Here is a 16,972-nt window from a genome sequence, read left to right as displayed (position 1 = left end):
ACCTGGAATCATATTACAGAATCTAAAAGCATAGGGCCTCATTACAAGTATGGCGGTATGGTATCAACGGTGCTGGTAGCGCTACCGGCACCTTTGATACCATACCGCCATACTACGAGTTGTGCACACGGGTACCTGGCAGCCCGCCAGGTCTGACCTGGCGTGCATAGCGGCACCCGCGAGCACAGCAAGTCGGATGCACCGGCACTGTTGTCAACGGTGCCGGTGCATCCGACGTCCCCATTGAGCCCTATAGGGCTCAAAAGGGAATGGGGACTGACAGGCACCAGCACCCGGCAATGGAGGAATTACCGGGTCTGGCAAAGTCGGAATACCCCTGTAATTCTTCATTGCCGCGTGCCATATTTTTTCGCGAGTTTGGAGGTAGCCTTGCCGGTATCGTAATGAGGCCCATAGCCTTGCTGTGCATTTGTAAAGAATTGCCTAAGCGCAAACAGATTATTTCAGTCGTTTTTGTGCACCAAGGCAAATACTTGCCAAACTTTGATATGAAAATGCTGCTGCTTCCTTAGTAGCACTATTTGCCTTGGGTATGGCCTTCTTTTACTATATATTCCCAAGCTTTTCGGATTTTCCCTCCGACGCTCGCGCACAGCGGTTACAGACCTGGCCGTGAGCAGGATTACGCTAATACTTGGACGGAAGCATTCAGGAAAACCAACCTGAGTATATATCTTGCACATGATCTAAATTGAGTTGTAATGCGTCTGGTACGCGGCGCCCTGGGTCATCGACAGGTCAATCTTACGTTCCGCTTTGCTGTTAAGTCAGGTTGTAGTCGCGCTCACTTCCTTAGTGGATCTTCTGTAATCATATTCATGTGGGGACAGTTAGGTCACAATTTAGCACCGCACGAAATTGTATCCGGGATACCTATTTTATAAGCCCATTCCAAGTTACCGAGGGATTTGGCGACCATACAAATGAGGCTGGAGGTTACAGACTACTAAGGAGACTTGCAATAGCCTTTTAACAGATGCACAATGCTATACACCATCATCTCCGCTAATACCATAATCTCCGTTCTGGGAGGATAGCTCAGGGGCAACGTGCGCGCCTTGGAAGCAAGACGACACAAAGCTACACAGGTTTGATCCCCGGGGCCGCGCTTAGAAACAAACCTTTGGGTGTTTAAGTGCGCTATGAATACGCAACTCAGGCAAAAACAATTACGCAACAAAAAAACACTTCCTGTAACAGTGCCCGCGGGCTGTGCGAGTGCTTTAAAAATGTAAAATAAATAAAATACTGGGGCCTCTTGCGCGCTCTGATGCCAGTGATCTTCCAGTTACTGATACATAAAACACATGCAGAACCCATCCTGCTGAAAAAACACACCAATATGCAGCAAATAATGTGTTGAAAAGAAATCCTTAAAGCGGATTAATTAAAAAATCAATTAAACGTCAGCTAGCAAGCGGTAGAATGCAACACGATTCCTGCTCCTGTGTACTCAATAAATATACTGGGCCTCATTAGGACCCTGGCGGAGTGGGTTTCCGCCAGCGCTAATCGCGGCGGACCCGTCCGCCGTACTACGAGTTCCCTTAGCGCCATGGAGGTTTTCTCCGCCTGGTTTTACCGGGCGGAGAAAACCATGGCGCTAAGGGACCTCGTTGTTAATTACGCCGCCGTACTTTACGGCGGCGTAATTAACTCCTTCCCCACTCCCATTATACCCTATGGGGCAAGAATGGGAATGGGGAAGGGTAAAATGGGGATTGGGGATTTACCGCTCCGCCAAGGTCGGCATGGGGTGGTAAATCCGCCAACCCCCATGGCGCTATCGGCGGCTTTCCGCCATGCTCCGCGGTGCATTTAGCACCGCGGATTCCGCCAGGGTCGTAATGAGGGCCACTGTCTTATATAACGTAACTGTTAAAGAAAGAAAGCTTAGATTAGTGGTCCTCAACGTTTTTATGCTGAGCTCCCCCTTGAGTAAAAATATTGTTTAAGGACCCCCCATAAGCCACAAATGCTTATGTTTTCTATTAATACTTACATTTTCTATTAAAAACAGTCACTGTAATCCCGTTTTAAAGAGCTTTGCGCCCACCATGAGCATCCTTTGCCCCACCCCCACCCCAGGAGGGCCAGGCCCACAGTTTGAAGACCACTGGCCTAGATTGAATACATGTGAAAGGTAAGTCACAGCTTTAGTTTACTGTGTAAAAGGCAGCTGGAGTTTTGCTTAGGGCGCTGCCTTTCACACTCGGAGTCTGGCAGCGTGTCTTATGGCAATATAACTCATTTGTAACCAGTTATTCCACTTTGGTAGTGATATCATTTTCTTATTACAGGTGATTAGTGATGTCAAAACTAGTCTGTAATAAGAGATATATATTAAGGTTTAACGACGTCTACACAATGTAGTGAGATTTTATTTTCAAGACACCTTGACCCTCATAATCTACACACACTCCCCCGACTCCAAAGGTCCATACATGTGCAGTATGGCACAATAACATAGGGGCTCTGTACATGCTCTGCTGGGTAAGCACCATACAATTCTTTTGTTCTGCATGTCATGTTGATAGCCAGGTGGACGTTGTCAAGATGGGAGTCCGATCGCCATGTCGATTTCAATGTCACACAACACAATGGAGTGAGTGCACACTCAGCGTTACCTCCCATTGTTGTTTCTGTGGCAGGTGTTCTTACTGATAATGGGCCTCATTACGAGGAAGGCGGTAGAGGGTTAACGGCGCCATTAACCCTCTACCGCCTCATTACGAGGTCTACTTGTGGGTCCCGCTAAGGATGCCTGGTAAAACCAGGCGTCCTGAGCGGGACCCGCTATGGGGGGTCAAATGGGAATGGGGATGTACCGGGTCTGGGTTCCTGGAATGGGGAAAATACCAGGCCCTCCAAGGTCGGAATGGCCCAGTATTTCCCCATTCCAGGAACCCGGACCAGGTACCCGGTATAGCCATGCCGCTGCTACCTCCATACTCGTAATGAGGCCCAATGTCTTAACACTGCTTGGGATGCACACCACTGACGGCAAACCCCATATTTGAAGCAGAACCACCGAAACGTGCATTGCAGAGCGTCCCAATCAGTGCACCAAGCACACAGCTGTGCCAGAAAATAAATGTGTACAGGTATGGCTAATAGCACATCTTGACATGGCGATATCGCAAGAAGCACTATACAAGGAAGGAGCGTGAGGTAGAGGAAAAGGAAGCATGTGTTAGTAGGTTCATGCACTCCAAAGTTAACCCTTCAAAGGCAGATCTATTTGCTCAACATCTTATCGGTAATATTCAACTTCTTTGCATTGAGCCTCTCGGAGGCTGCAAGTCTGTTATAACCAGAGGTCAAATTGGGAAGGAACTAAAGGGTATGACGTTCCCTTACTTCTTGGGGAAATCGGCCATAGTTCCTTTAGTTTATGTGACCTGGAGTACGGTTCCAGGACGGTAGGAAAGGCCACTTCTAACAAATGTTTAAAAAAAGGAAAAAAAAAGAAAATAACAGTTCCACTGCTGGGGATTTGAACCTTTGCTCTGGTTTAACAATCCTGTGTTAAATAACATTGTGCCATCTTGCAAGTGCTTGCTCAGCTTTGCTTATTTAAAGGGTCTGCTTGCGAATGAAGCCTATTCCCAGGCAGTCAGGCAGCTATTTATTTATTTATTTATATTTATATAGCATGCAGGAATTGCTGTTGGCACAGTTGGCTTGTTTAGGCACAGAGGTGTTTGCAGGTAATGGGCGGGGCGGGCCTATCAGTGGCTATTGTCATGTACATGCCCCTTAAGAGGTGTGAATGGTGGGTGAAGGGAAGGGGAGGCTACATAACGCTGCATTCTGAGGGGGCAATGGCACACTAATGGTGGTCATTTAAATGTATATTTCTCCACCACATTCTTGTGAGATGTTTTGTAAATCACAGCTTTTTGAGGTGGAGGGAAGGACTGACCCGGGTAGGTGGTTTGAATTGAGCCAGGTGGGAATCACTGGGGATTGAATGGAGCAGAAGAAAGGGGCGTGGCATAAAAGGGGTGGGGAAGAGGACATCGTTTCACTACCGTTTTTGTACACTTCGACCACTGTTTGTAATAATAATGGGCCAATTAGCTGCACAGATCCAATAATGCACTCAGACACACACAGGGTTCGAAATTAAGAATCAATGAACCAGAGATAAAACCAGCTGCGGGGTGTTGGGCATCACTGCATACGCAGGAGCTAGGGAACCGGGAGCGAGTGCACGCCACACTGCAAATCTAACTTCCACACGAGATTCACGCTTTACCTTTCTGCCCATTATGTAGGGTCGATTATATTAGATGTGTCCTAACTACTCTTTATTTGCCTTGTTGTGTGCAAGGCACCGGTTGGCCGGGGAAGCCGAACGTGGCTCCTGGTAACTGTTGGTGTTAAGCTAACCAGGCTCGCCTCCGGTAGAACAGGAGCTAAATAGCTGCCAGCATTTATTAACCCTGTACACGTGATGCATGTAAGAGCCCTTAATGCATACATTACAAGAAAATATGTTGCACATTACGATCTTCTGTTTATCAGGAGTTCATGAAAAGTAGCAGCAAAGGTGAAGGCTGAGAACAATGAAATTGAACTACACAGAATATGTCAAGAAGGAGTTAGGTCAGTCCATGTCTATTTCAATCTTTATTTATTTGCCTTTGAGTTAGAACCTGGAGTATAATGCAAGTGACAGATATAAATGATGAGCACTGCGAAGAGCAGAGAAGGAACTATCATTATATATGTACCGCGACATAGTCACCTGTATATCACTGCATCATTACAGAATAACTAAAAAAACAAAGATACGTTTGGTGCGCATTCGCAGTAGACGAAAATGTCGAATTCCTGTTATACCGCACAAGGGAATCAGGAGTTGTTGGGGTGTCCCCACTCACTTTTTGCGGTATAAGTGGTTCTGGAGATGTGAGGGGTGTCCCGCGCAGTCGCAAGGTCGGGCTTGGGCCATTGCACAATATGATTTTTGCATTTGGAATTTCCGTTTGGGGTTTTTTGGTGCGTGCAGTGAGCGCATAGATCCTATATCATGATCAGGGGTGGACTGATCGATAGGGTATTCTGGAGATTTCCCGGTAGGCCTCTGCACCTTGTGCCTCTTTTGTGTGGCGACCTATTTTATTTCCAAATGTTCTCATAGGAAAAGAGTTGGGCTTGCTGAAAAAAGTGTGAAATGGGGCCACTTTGAAAATTATTTCCAGGGCCCCTTTGGTTCCCAGTCTACCCCAGATCACGATTGGAGACCTCTGAAGGCCACGGCCTCCATGATGTGGGCAGACCACAGGGCGGCAGCTGACAGGCCACAAACATAACCCTTACACTGCCAAAGGAGAAATATATGTTTAATATATCTTATGAGACAGGAAGAAGAAGGCCTAGAGTGGTGCTCAGGGGTTTATAGGCTTTGCATCGAATGCCAAAGCATCGAATGCCTTACCATAGAAAAAAAAGCATTGAAAAAAGCATCAAATACATTTTTTTTCCATTTTATTTTAATGGGTGGTGTCCCCCATTCCCTCTTTATTAAGCCCAAAAACACATTATAATCAAAATAAACCCTTTACCATTTAAAAAAATGCATTTGATGCTTTTTCTTCGATGCGTTTTTTCTATGGTAAGGCATTCGATGCTTTGGCATTCGATGCAAGGACTAGATACCGTGCTCGGGTATCTCCATTATGACCCTGGGGCAGAAACCCCACAAAAATAAGTTGCAGAAGACAAGCACTTTGAGCGCTGTTCACAGTTCCATGTGGGGATTGGGCTGAGAAACCAGCCCATTTTAGGTGAGCTGTCGCTGGCATGGAACAAAACCGCAGCCCAATAGAAACCCTTTGGCAACTACAATCAAAAGCATGGGTTGCAAGAAAAAAAAAACCCTGGTGAACGGGGAAACCTGAATTCGCGACCAGCAGTCTGCCATGATTCGGATGCCTACTCCCAGCATGAGGAACAGGGGCACGGGTCGATCCCAATTATTAAAACATATGCCACACCTGAAATCAAATTAAACTTAAGGCCAGGCACAGAAGAAGCTGAAGAAGAGCAAAGCTGGAGACTCAAGCCCATATACTGGTGGCGGCTGAAAGTTCTCTGCCCAACTAAAGAAGCGTGCAACCTTTCAGAAAGCCAGATGGGGGCAGAGGAAATCCTACCCCGAGGTACCCATGTAGGGTACACAATTGCTACCCAGAAGCATAAAGAAGTGTCCGTAGGGCAAGATGGAAGCGGGGGCTCTTGCAATGGTGAAAGCATCTAATGCACGACTAAAGCAAGAGGGGCACGATGCAGGACGTCCCCGGTAGCAGTTTGCATGGCATTCACAACCCAAGAGGCAAGGCCACCCTGGGATTTACAGCAAAACCAAAAGGTGATGGCTGGAAGGTTTTGAATCAATCATAACCACTGCCATTGCTCTGGGCAACCCTAAAGACCATCGTGCTTCGCCTGCCAAGCCATTACCGAAGGGGAAAGGCCATCTGCAAATCAGGTTTGTTCCCACCCCAAAAGGGGCGGTCCAGCCCGAACTGTTAGGTCACATCCCTTCTGCACGAGACCACAAGCATCCCCAGACAGGTTTCAGCCTGGGATTGTCAGACAAGGGCAAAGGCAAAGAGAGAGCCCAAGACAAAGAGAATAGTAGAGATCAAGAAGGGTGCTGGGGTCCTTTAAGCAACCATGAGACTGTGAGTAATCTGAAGAGCACTGTCCTGGGACGGAGGCCCCAGGAGTTTGGGATCTATCCACGGGAACAGACATTGGACTCATGATTCTAGGCCCTTGCTAGAAGAGGCATTAACTTGATTTAGTAATCCTTCCCAAGCTGACACCTTCTGCTGGAGACACTTCCCTATCATGGTGCTTAGCTCATCCCTGTGGGAGTTCACCTCACCCTAGTCATAGCCCCAGGATGGTAGAGCAGGAATGAGAACTCCTGTAACTTCATGCCAGGGTTACTCGACAGGTTCAGGCCAGGCTTGGCACAGAGTGGTGAGACATCATCTACTGAGACTGGGGCCTGTTCACTTTTACTCTTACCCACTGGGTTCCGCAGGGTTAGCCCCTTGGGGTTGAGAGAGATTATTGTGTTGACATTAAAACAATGGTGCCAAATAGGCCTGTTCAATTTCAGCTGAATCCGGTTTTTCCAGCCAGTGCCTGTAACATGTTTTGGATCTCAGATTAAAACTGGTTATAGCACATTCCTTCCCTCCCACAGAGGCACCCACAGATCAGGGGCCTGTAACCTTTGGCTCTCCAGATTCTTTGCACTACAACTCACATCAGCGCTAGTCAGCATAGGCAATGGTGAGGGATCATGGGAGATGTAGTCCAACACATATGGAGAGCCAAAAGTGGCAGCTTGCTGCCAGAGATCTATCTGCTTGAATCGAAAAACGATCTCATAGAATTGCCTCTTACTGTTATAAATCCCGCACAGAAACCATGAGGGCTCAGATGTGCATCAATAACGACCGGCCTATCCATGCGGCCACGCCCCTATAGGGAAATGGTTGTGTTTGTTTCCCGCTTGCTGCCAACTCAGAATCAGGCTGAGGCAGATTGCGATACATTGGGTCTCATTACGAGTCTGGCGGTAACCATGCCAGTACTACCGGCAGGTTGCCTCCAAACCCGTAATGAATTACTGGCGCCTGACTTGCCGGTAACACCGGGGGATTACAACCCCGGCAGTCTGGAAAGTCAGGCGTTGGTAAATTGTAAATCCCATAGGACTCTATGGAAATGGGCGACACGGAAGCACCAGCACCGTGCTGGTGCTTCCGTGACGGTCTGCCTACCGTGGCCGCTGTGCCTGGCAGGGTCCGACCTGTCGGGCACAGCGGCTCAGGCAGGCAGACCTGTAATATGCCAGTCTGGAAACAATGGTGCTGGTAAGCTTACCGGCAACGTTGTTTCCGGACCGGCATAGTCGTAATGAGCCCCATTGTCTCTATGAAGGGTGATGCAATCCCTGGTCATGCTGCAAGGCACAGAAGCTTCTAGGCCAGGGGTCAGAGACATCATTTCACCAAAATGCCAGAGTGAGCAGAAGGGACACCACACGACCCTTGACCTCTGATGACATCACAGGAAGTGATGTAATTTGACCCCACCCCGAAGTGACATCACGGGAAGCGATGGAACCCGACCTTTCACTCCTTGAAGGCCAAATGATAATTATGTGTTCTTATATAGCACTTACGCTTAAGCGCTTTTTATAGAACAAATATACATACAATATCACCCACCATGTGTTGTTACTCATTTATCAACCTCAGAAGGATGAAAGGCTGAGATGGCTTGCCAGGATTCGAACCTGCAGATCACACACACAATGCAGCAGTGAGCGCTCAACCCACTGAGCTATCTTACTGGCTATATCTATTTAACAGCTATAGTAAAATGAGCAATTACATGTCTGAATGTTCTCAAAGTCAGAAAGCAAATTCCACTCTGTAGAGGATACCATTAAACTGATAACTGAGATTTAACAGCAGGCTATTACATCTGCAGGCCTGGTGCAAAGTTAGCCACATGTTGAGCCTGCGTGTATCTACTTTTCAGGCTTCGGAGGTTGGCAAAATACGTACCATTGGGAGGGTTCATAGCTGAGCATTAAAGAATTTGGAGTAGTGCAGGGAAAGCAGCACACTCACACAGCATCCTGTACTCTGGGCACTCGTTACCTTCTACATGCAAACATCCTGAACAGCATGCCATGGAGATAGGAAAGAGAGACACATTGCAATAAAGCATGAATTGTTGCACAGTGAAATCAAGGGCCACTTTATGTGCTATGGTCACACACTTCTACACTGTACACAAGTTTTTAGGCACAAGGATTTTGTCAAGTGACCGAGGACACCGAGATGGAATGACTTGTGATGATCGTAACAGAGACAACGGCAGAAAAAAATCATGCTGTAACTTCAACTTGAGAAAAGCAAAATACATATTCCGAAATGGATACTTATTCTATTCTAAATGCTTTTGGAACTTTTTGTCTGCATTGTGAATTTGAGGTGTTTAAGAACAGACTAAATCAGTGACACACCCCCATAAGTGTGCCTGAAATACACCTTTAATGAGGCTAGCATTCCAGAAAGACAAATTATTTGTTATTCCTAGTCTTTCTTATTTAGGGTCACTGCTTACACATGTGGAACCCCCTGTTTTTAAGAGGTCTGAACAAGAAAGCCATCCATTCCAGAAACAAGGAGCTGCATGGTGCTGGCCACAGCCCAGGATCTTACATTTTTTTCTTTTTTTTGCAGTAGCAAGGGAGACCACAGGGTTAGCAAGGGACACCGCAGGGGTCACGGGTGTGACCCCTGGTGACCCCCAAAGGACATCCCTGCCAGTGGTCTGCAATGTTTGGATCTCCAGATGTGTTGGACTACAACTTCCATTAGCCTTAACCTTAAGAGTCAATGGTATAAAACCATGGGAGCGCAGTCCAAAACATTGTGAGAGCCAAAGGTTACAGGCCCCTGTTGTAGGCATAGATTTGCAGTGCAATGGAACATGCCTGAGCTCACAAGTGAGAATTGATAAAAGCTGCTTCAGCCAGGACACGCTCGCTCTGGCGTTTCGGAACAGAAAATAAAATTCAAAAAAATTGCCGCCGGGGAAGGGAAAACAAAGTCTGTTTTCCCTTTCCTGGGCGGCCATTGAAAAAAGTAAACAAACAAAATGGCTTCCATGGAAACGGGGGAAGGGACTACACGTAGTCTCTTTCCATGTAACCCCTTCTTCCTTTCCATGACGGCCTGTCGCAGATCGGGAACGGACGCGCTGGAGACAGAAGTGTTCCCAGTGCGTCCGCTCCCAAAATGGACTTTAAAGAAGGTAAGTGGGGGTTGGCGCGAGGGAATTCGTAAGTGGGGGTTGGCGCGAGGGAATTCTGTGGATAGGGGAATGTGGGAGGGGGAAGGGGTTGGGGACCACACTTATCTCGTTTCCCGGTGGTGGAAGATGGTGGCCTCCAGCCGTGAGGCTGCTTGGAGCAGGAGCAGGGGGATTACTGCTGGTAATGCCCCTGTTCCGAGTCTTCTCATTGGCTGAGAGACTGCCACACCCCCCGGCGGGTACTCATATTAGCAAGGACCTCTCGAAACTGCCATCCATGGAAACGTATATGAAGCATTATGCCATGGAAGACCACTGTAATTCTATCAGAAAGATCAATTCACCTGAGTGCAGGAGAATTATTCTAATGATTAGGTTGAGTGTTGTCCCAGTGCACGCAAGAACTCCTGGGATTGGACAGGGTATTCCATTGGGGCTTGAGAAAACAGGAAATCTTATACACTTTATAGATTTAATAGGAGGCCACACTTTTTAAAGAACAATATCAGCTGGTGTGGAGAGGCCATGTCCCTAATAATGCATTCAACAGATGAAGATCTTATGTTTGATAGCTTTCTGTTTGTGAAGGAATCAGTAGGGCGGGAGTTACATATTTTCTGAAAAGATGGACAACAGTTAGGACTTTTATCAATTGCAGACACATTCTTATGTTTTTATTGTTGCATCTTAAGTTTAATTGATTTTATGTCATTTTTTAATGGCGAAAGCCGAATAAACTTTGTTTGACTGACTGTTGCCTTCAGGTAGGCTGCACCATTGTATGTTTCCAAGTGACACCCGGAGAAGTAAGGGGGGTTAGAGGAGAGTTGGGAGTGAAATATAAATCATTGGTAGGTGTGCCACTGGTTTGTTTGCTTTTTACAGAGCGTGCCATTAGTTCAAAGAATAAAGAAAGACGTCCTTGATGTTTTTTCTTTCTCTGAGCCAAATATAGAATCGGCTCAGGCTGGACATTCAAGCACTGCCAGTTTCCCAAGCCACAGGTCGGCAGACACACAAACAGCTTCTGTGGCTCTGCAGGTCGTTATGGTGCTCAGGTTGCAAACACATTTCTTTCATCAGTGGCAGAGCCTTTCATGTGCATGATTGGACATTTCCAACTCAAAGAGCTGCAAAGCACCAGTTACCTTGCAGATCTGTGATAGTTAAAGTGAGCAACGCAAAGCGCCCATTTAAAGATTTTTTTGTATCGATGATGTCTACTATCTTGAGATGCAAAAAAATTAAGTTGCTTTATGTCACTAATCAAATGTTTTCAACATCATGAATAACGATGAGCTGGACGTTTGTGACAAAGAACCTGCGTATTTAGCTTTGCTTATTTCACAACTTCTTTTATTTCATGTGCTGCGAGGTTAACTAGATTCTTCAGGTTGGCATTATCTTGCATTCTGGGACTTCTAGTTTACCATTCAGGATGTGAACATTAAAGCCGCAATGATATTATTTTGACTTAACATGTTGCTATGGGATTTACATGTTGTCATGTGGCTTTTTATGCCATTTGTGTTTTTTGTAAGTAAACTCTATAAGACAGTATTACTGTAGACTTTGAAATCCAACAATTTGAGCCAAGGCTTGTGATCCTGGTCATCCTTGCTCCCTCCCCTTTGCCCCCCACCCCACACACCATCTGTCAGACCATCCCACTCCCTACTTTTCGGATGCAGCCAGTGTACCCCTAGTTCCCTGTTTCCACTTCCACCGCTAGCTTAGAAGAACATGAAGAACATGCTCACAGTAGTGTGTCTCTCCTCTCATTCCAGGCTAGGGTCGCTATTGTTTTGAATGCGCACTTACCGTGGTCATGAGCAAACACGAATATGTCCAAGCCAATCAACATTTGCGCCAGTTCATCGTAGCGGCCACAGTGCTCCCCTGCTCCGTGCACGACAAACACCAGGGCCCTGCAAGGAATGGAGAGGAATGAATAAGCCAGTGTACATAAAGGCGACTCAATCAACTTGCTTGATAATTAATGTATGTATGTATGCATGTAGGTGGGTTTCTTGTAAAGCGCTTAAAGCTGTATTCAGGGCACTTCAAAGCGCTCCAGAGAGAGGAAAAAGTTAAAGGGAGGGGTGGGAAAAAAGACATAGTAGAGAGGGGAAGGGTTGGGTGAGGATGGAAGAGAAGATGTGGGACATGGGGGGGATGAAAAGAAACAGCCTGGAAAAGAGTTAGGGCTGGGTTGGGGGCACAGTATGCAGATGAGTAGAAGAGCAGATCCGAGGGTGCAAGAAATTAAGGGCTCAACAATCTACAGTCACACAAGAAGCAAGGATACCCCCATGTCCCCTTGCCCCCTCCATCCTTTTTGGACCCAGAAAAACAAACAGGTGGCATTTCAAGAGCAACATTAGCATTTTATTACCAAGGCACCTGTGCTCGAGCATAGGTACAGGACACTTTTTACCAAAGGCACCTACGAGGAAGGTATGCTGGCCATAGTATACATGCAGGACACAAAACAGTACCATATGGCAATGGAACACATACCCCAGCATAGACACAAAACTCGGACTAGCAACCTCACTGAATATAAAAGTATACAAGCATGGATACAGGGGACAGATGGAAAGCAAAGCGAAAGGTACACATACCGTGGCATAGATAGTAGATACAGGCTAGAAGCTACCAGGAAGGAGCACATGCCATGGCATTGATAGCCGATACAGATCAGAAGCTACCAGGAAGGAACACATGCCATGGCATAGATAGTGGATACAGATAAGAAGCTACCAGGAAGGAGCACATGCCATGGCATAGATAGCAGATACAGATCAGAAGTTACCCGGAAGGAGCACATGCCGTGGCATAGATAGCGGATACAGATCAGAAGCTACCAGGAAGGTGAACTTACCATGGCATAGATAGCGGATACAGATCAGAAGCTATCAGGAAGGCACTCTTGCAATGGCAGAGATGGCAGATACAGAGAAGAAGCTACCAGGAAGGTGCACTTACCATGGCAGAGATAGCGGATACAGATCAGAAGCTACCAAGAAGGAGCACATGCCATGGCATAGATAGCGGATACAGATCAGAAGCTACCAGTAAGGAGCATATGCCAAGGCATAGATAGAGGATACAGATCAGAAGCTACCAGGAAGGTGCTCTTACCATGGTATAGATAGCAGATACAGATCAGAAGCTACCAGGAAGGTGAACTTACTGTGGCAAAGATAATGGATACAGTTAGAAAGCTACAAGGAAGGTGCACTTACCTTGGCAAAAATAACAGATAAAGATCAGAAGCTACCAGGAAGATGCTCTTACCATGGCATAGATAGCGTATACAAATCAGAAGCTACCAGGAAGGTGCATCTACAATGGCAGAGATAGCAGATGCAGATCAGAAGCTACCAGGAAGGTGCTCTTACCATGGCATAGATAGCAGATACAGATCAGAAGCTACCAGGAAGGAGCTCTTACAATGGCAGACATAGTGGATACAGATCAGAAGCTACCAGGAAGGAGCACATGCCATGGCATAGATAGTGGATACAGATAGGAAGCTACCAAGAAGGAGCACATGCCATGATATAGATAGCAGATACAGATCAGATACCGGTCAAGTGGCACAGAGAGTAGAGAGCTCACTTTGACATCGGTGCAGAGTCTGCTAACGCAGGTTCGAATCCCGGCGGGGCCAAACTCAGCCTTTGATCCTTCCGAGGTCGTTAAATGAGCACCACACACCGTGGGTAATAATAAGCAGCGCTCAGATACCCTATCATAGCGCTATATAAATGCCAAATTATTATTTTCAGAAGCTAGCAGGAAGGAGCACATACCATGGCAGACATAGCGGATACAGATCAGAAGCTACCAGGAAGGAGCACATGCCATGGTATAGATATCAGATGCAGATCAGAAGCTACCAGGAAGGAGCACATGCCATGGCATAGATAGCTGATACAGATCAGAAGCTACCAGGAAGGTGCACCTACCATGGTATAGATAGCTGATACGGATCAGAAGCTACCAGGAAGGATCACATGCCATGGTATAGATAGCAGATACAGATCAGAAGCTACCAGGAAGGCGCTCTTGCAATGGCAGATACCAGATATAGATTAGAATCTACCAGGAAGGTGCACTTACCATGGCAGAGATAGCGGATACAGATCAGAAGCTACCAGGAAGGAGCATATGACATGGCATAGATAGCGGATACAGATAAGAAGCTACCAGAAAGGAGCACATGCTATGGCATAGATAGCTTGTACAGATCAGAAGCTACCAGGAAGGTGCACTTACCATGGCATAGATAGCGGATACAGATCAGAAGCTACCAGGAAGGCACTCTTGCAATGGCAGAGATAGCGGATACAGATCAGAAGCTACCAGGAAGGAGCACATGTCAGTACATAGATAGCGGATACAGATCAGAAGCTACCAGGAAGGTGCTCTTACCATGGTATAGATAGCAGATACAGATCAGAAGCTACCAGGAAGGAGCACATGCCATGCCATAGATAACGGATACAGATAAGAAGCTACCAGAAAGGAGCACATGCCATGGCATAGATAGCTGGTACAGATTAGAAGCTACCAGGAAGGTGCACTTACCATGGCAGAGATAGCGGATACAGATCAGAAGCTACCAAGAAGGAGCACATGCCATAGTCAAGATAGCGGATACTGATCAGAAGCTACCAGGAAGGTTCATATGACATGGCATAGATAGCGGGTACAGATCAGAAGCTACCAGGAAGGAGCACATGCCAGGACATAGATAGAGGATACAGATCAGAAGCTACCAGGAAGGTGCTCTTACCATGGTATAGATAGCAGATACAGATCAGAAGCTACCAGGAAGGTGAACTTACTGTGGCAAAGATAATGGATACAGATAGAAAGCTACAAGGAAGGTGCACTTACCTTGGCATAAATAACAGATAAAGATCAGAAGCTACCAGGAAGGAGCACATGCCATGGCATAGATAGCGGATACAGATCAGAAGCTACCAGAAAGGTGCTGTTACCAAAGCATAGATAGTGTATACAAATCAAAAGCTACCAGCAAGGTGCATTTAAAATGGCAGAGATAACAGATACAGATCAGAAGTTACCAGGAAGGTGCACTTACCATGGCATAGATAGCGTATACAAATCAGAAGCTACCAGGAATGTGCATTTACAATGGCAGAGATAGCAGATACAGAGAAGAAGCTACCAGGAAGGTGCACTTACCATGGCAGAGATAGCGGATACAGATCAGAAGCTACCAGGAAGGTGCACTTACCATGGTAGAGATAGCGGATACAGATCAGAAGCTACCAGGAAGGAGCACATGCCATGGTATAAATAGCAGATACAGATCAGAAGCTACCAGGAAGGAGCACATGTCATGGCATAGAATGCTGATACAGATCAGAAGCTACCAGGAAGGTGCACTTACCATGGCATAGATAGCGGATACAGATCAGAATCTACTAGGAAGGTGCTCTTACCATGGCAGAGATAGCGGATACAGATCAGAATCTACCAAGAAGGAGCACATGCCATGGCATAGATAGCGGATACAGATAAGAAGCTACCAGGAAGGAGCACATGCCATGGCATGGATAGCAGATACAGATCAGAAGCTACCAGGAAGGAGCACATGCCATGGCATAGATAGCTGATACAGATCAGAAGCTACCAGGAAGGTGCACTTACCATGGCATAGATAGCGGATACAGATCAGAAGCTACCAGGAAGACGCACTTGCAATGGCAGAGATAGCAGATACAGATAAGAAGCTACCAGGAAGGTGCACTTACCATGGCAGAGATAGCGGATACAGATCAGAAGCTAACAAGAAGGAGCACATGCCAGGACATAGATAGCGGATACAGATCAGAAGCTACCAGGAAGGTGCTCTTGCCATGGTATAGATAGAGGATACAGATCAGAAGCTACCAGGAAGGTGCACTTATCATGGCATAGATAATGGATACAGATAGAAAGCTACAAGCTACCATGGATACAGAGCAGAAGCTACCAGTAAGGTGCTCTTAACATGGCATAGATAGCGGATACAGATCAGAAGCTACCAGGAAGGTGCATTTACCATGGCAAAGATAGCAGATACAGATCAGAAGCTACCAGGAAGGTGCTCTTACAATGGCATAGATAGAGTATACAAATCAGAAGCTACCAGGAAGGAGCATTTACAATGGCAGAGATTGCAGATACAGATCAGAAGCTACCAGGAAGGTGACGTGCCATGGCATAAATAGTGGATACTGATCAGAAGCTACCAGGAAGGTACACATGCCATGGCATAGATAGCGGATACCGACTAGAAGCTACCCGGAAGGTGCACATGCCATAGTTTAAATAGCATATACAGACTAGAAGCTACCAGGAAGGTACACATGCCATGGCATAGACACAGAACTCGGATTAGCAACCCGCACAGAATATAAAAGTGCTCAAGCATGGATTTAGGAGACATATCAGAAACAATGAGAACGGTACACATACCACAGCATAGATAGTGTATGTAGAATAGAAGCTACATGGAAGGTGCACATGGCACAGCATAGATAGGGCATGTAGACTAGAATCTACAGGGAAGGTACACATGCCATGGCATAGATAGTGTATACAGACTAAACGCTACCAGAAAGGTGCACATGCCACTTCATAGATAGGGCATATAGGCTGGAAGCTACAGGGAAGATTCACATGGGACAGCAAAGATAGGGCATATAGACTAGACGCTACAGGGAAGGTGCACATGGCACAGCTTAGCTAGGGCCTGGTTATAGGTCAAAGGATCGAATCAAAAGGATCGAAATACAATAGGGTCGAATCAAAAGGACCGAAAACAAAACGGTTGATTTATTTATTTGTTTGTTTATTTATTTATTTATTTATTTATTTTCCTATCGGAAACCCAAAAAAACATATATATTTAAAAAAAAATTCAACCCTTTTGTTTTAGGTCTTATTGACTCAACCCTATGGCATTCGATCCTTTTGTATTCGAACCTTTGACCGGACACCATAGGGCCTATAGACTGGAAAGTACAGGGAAGGAGCACATGCCATTGCATTAATAGTGTATATAGCC

The 16,972-nt window shown here is 46.2% G+C and overlaps 1 protein-coding gene across 1 annotated transcript in view; it reads right to left on the bottom strand.

Moving 5' to 3' along the window:
- Positions 1-16,972, bottom strand: part of MGLL (monoglyceride lipase) — a 594,181-nt gene that overhangs the window by 400,931 nt on the left and 176,278 nt on the right. The window contains exon 3 of the mRNA XM_069643369.1: positions 11,704-11,810. Within this exon, the coding sequence (XP_069499470.1) occupies positions 11,704-11,810 (107 nt within the window). The remainder of the gene's footprint in view (positions 1-11,703; positions 11,811-16,972) is intronic.

Source organism: Ambystoma mexicanum, chromosome 2p, assembly GCF_040938575.1.
Source record: "Ambystoma mexicanum isolate Mex_15411 chromosome 2p, UKY_AmexF1_1, whole genome shotgun sequence".
Classification (NCBI taxonomy): Eukaryota; Metazoa; Chordata; class Amphibia; order Caudata; family Ambystomatidae; genus Ambystoma; species Ambystoma mexicanum.
This window is presented reverse-complemented; position numbering and strand designations above follow the sequence as displayed.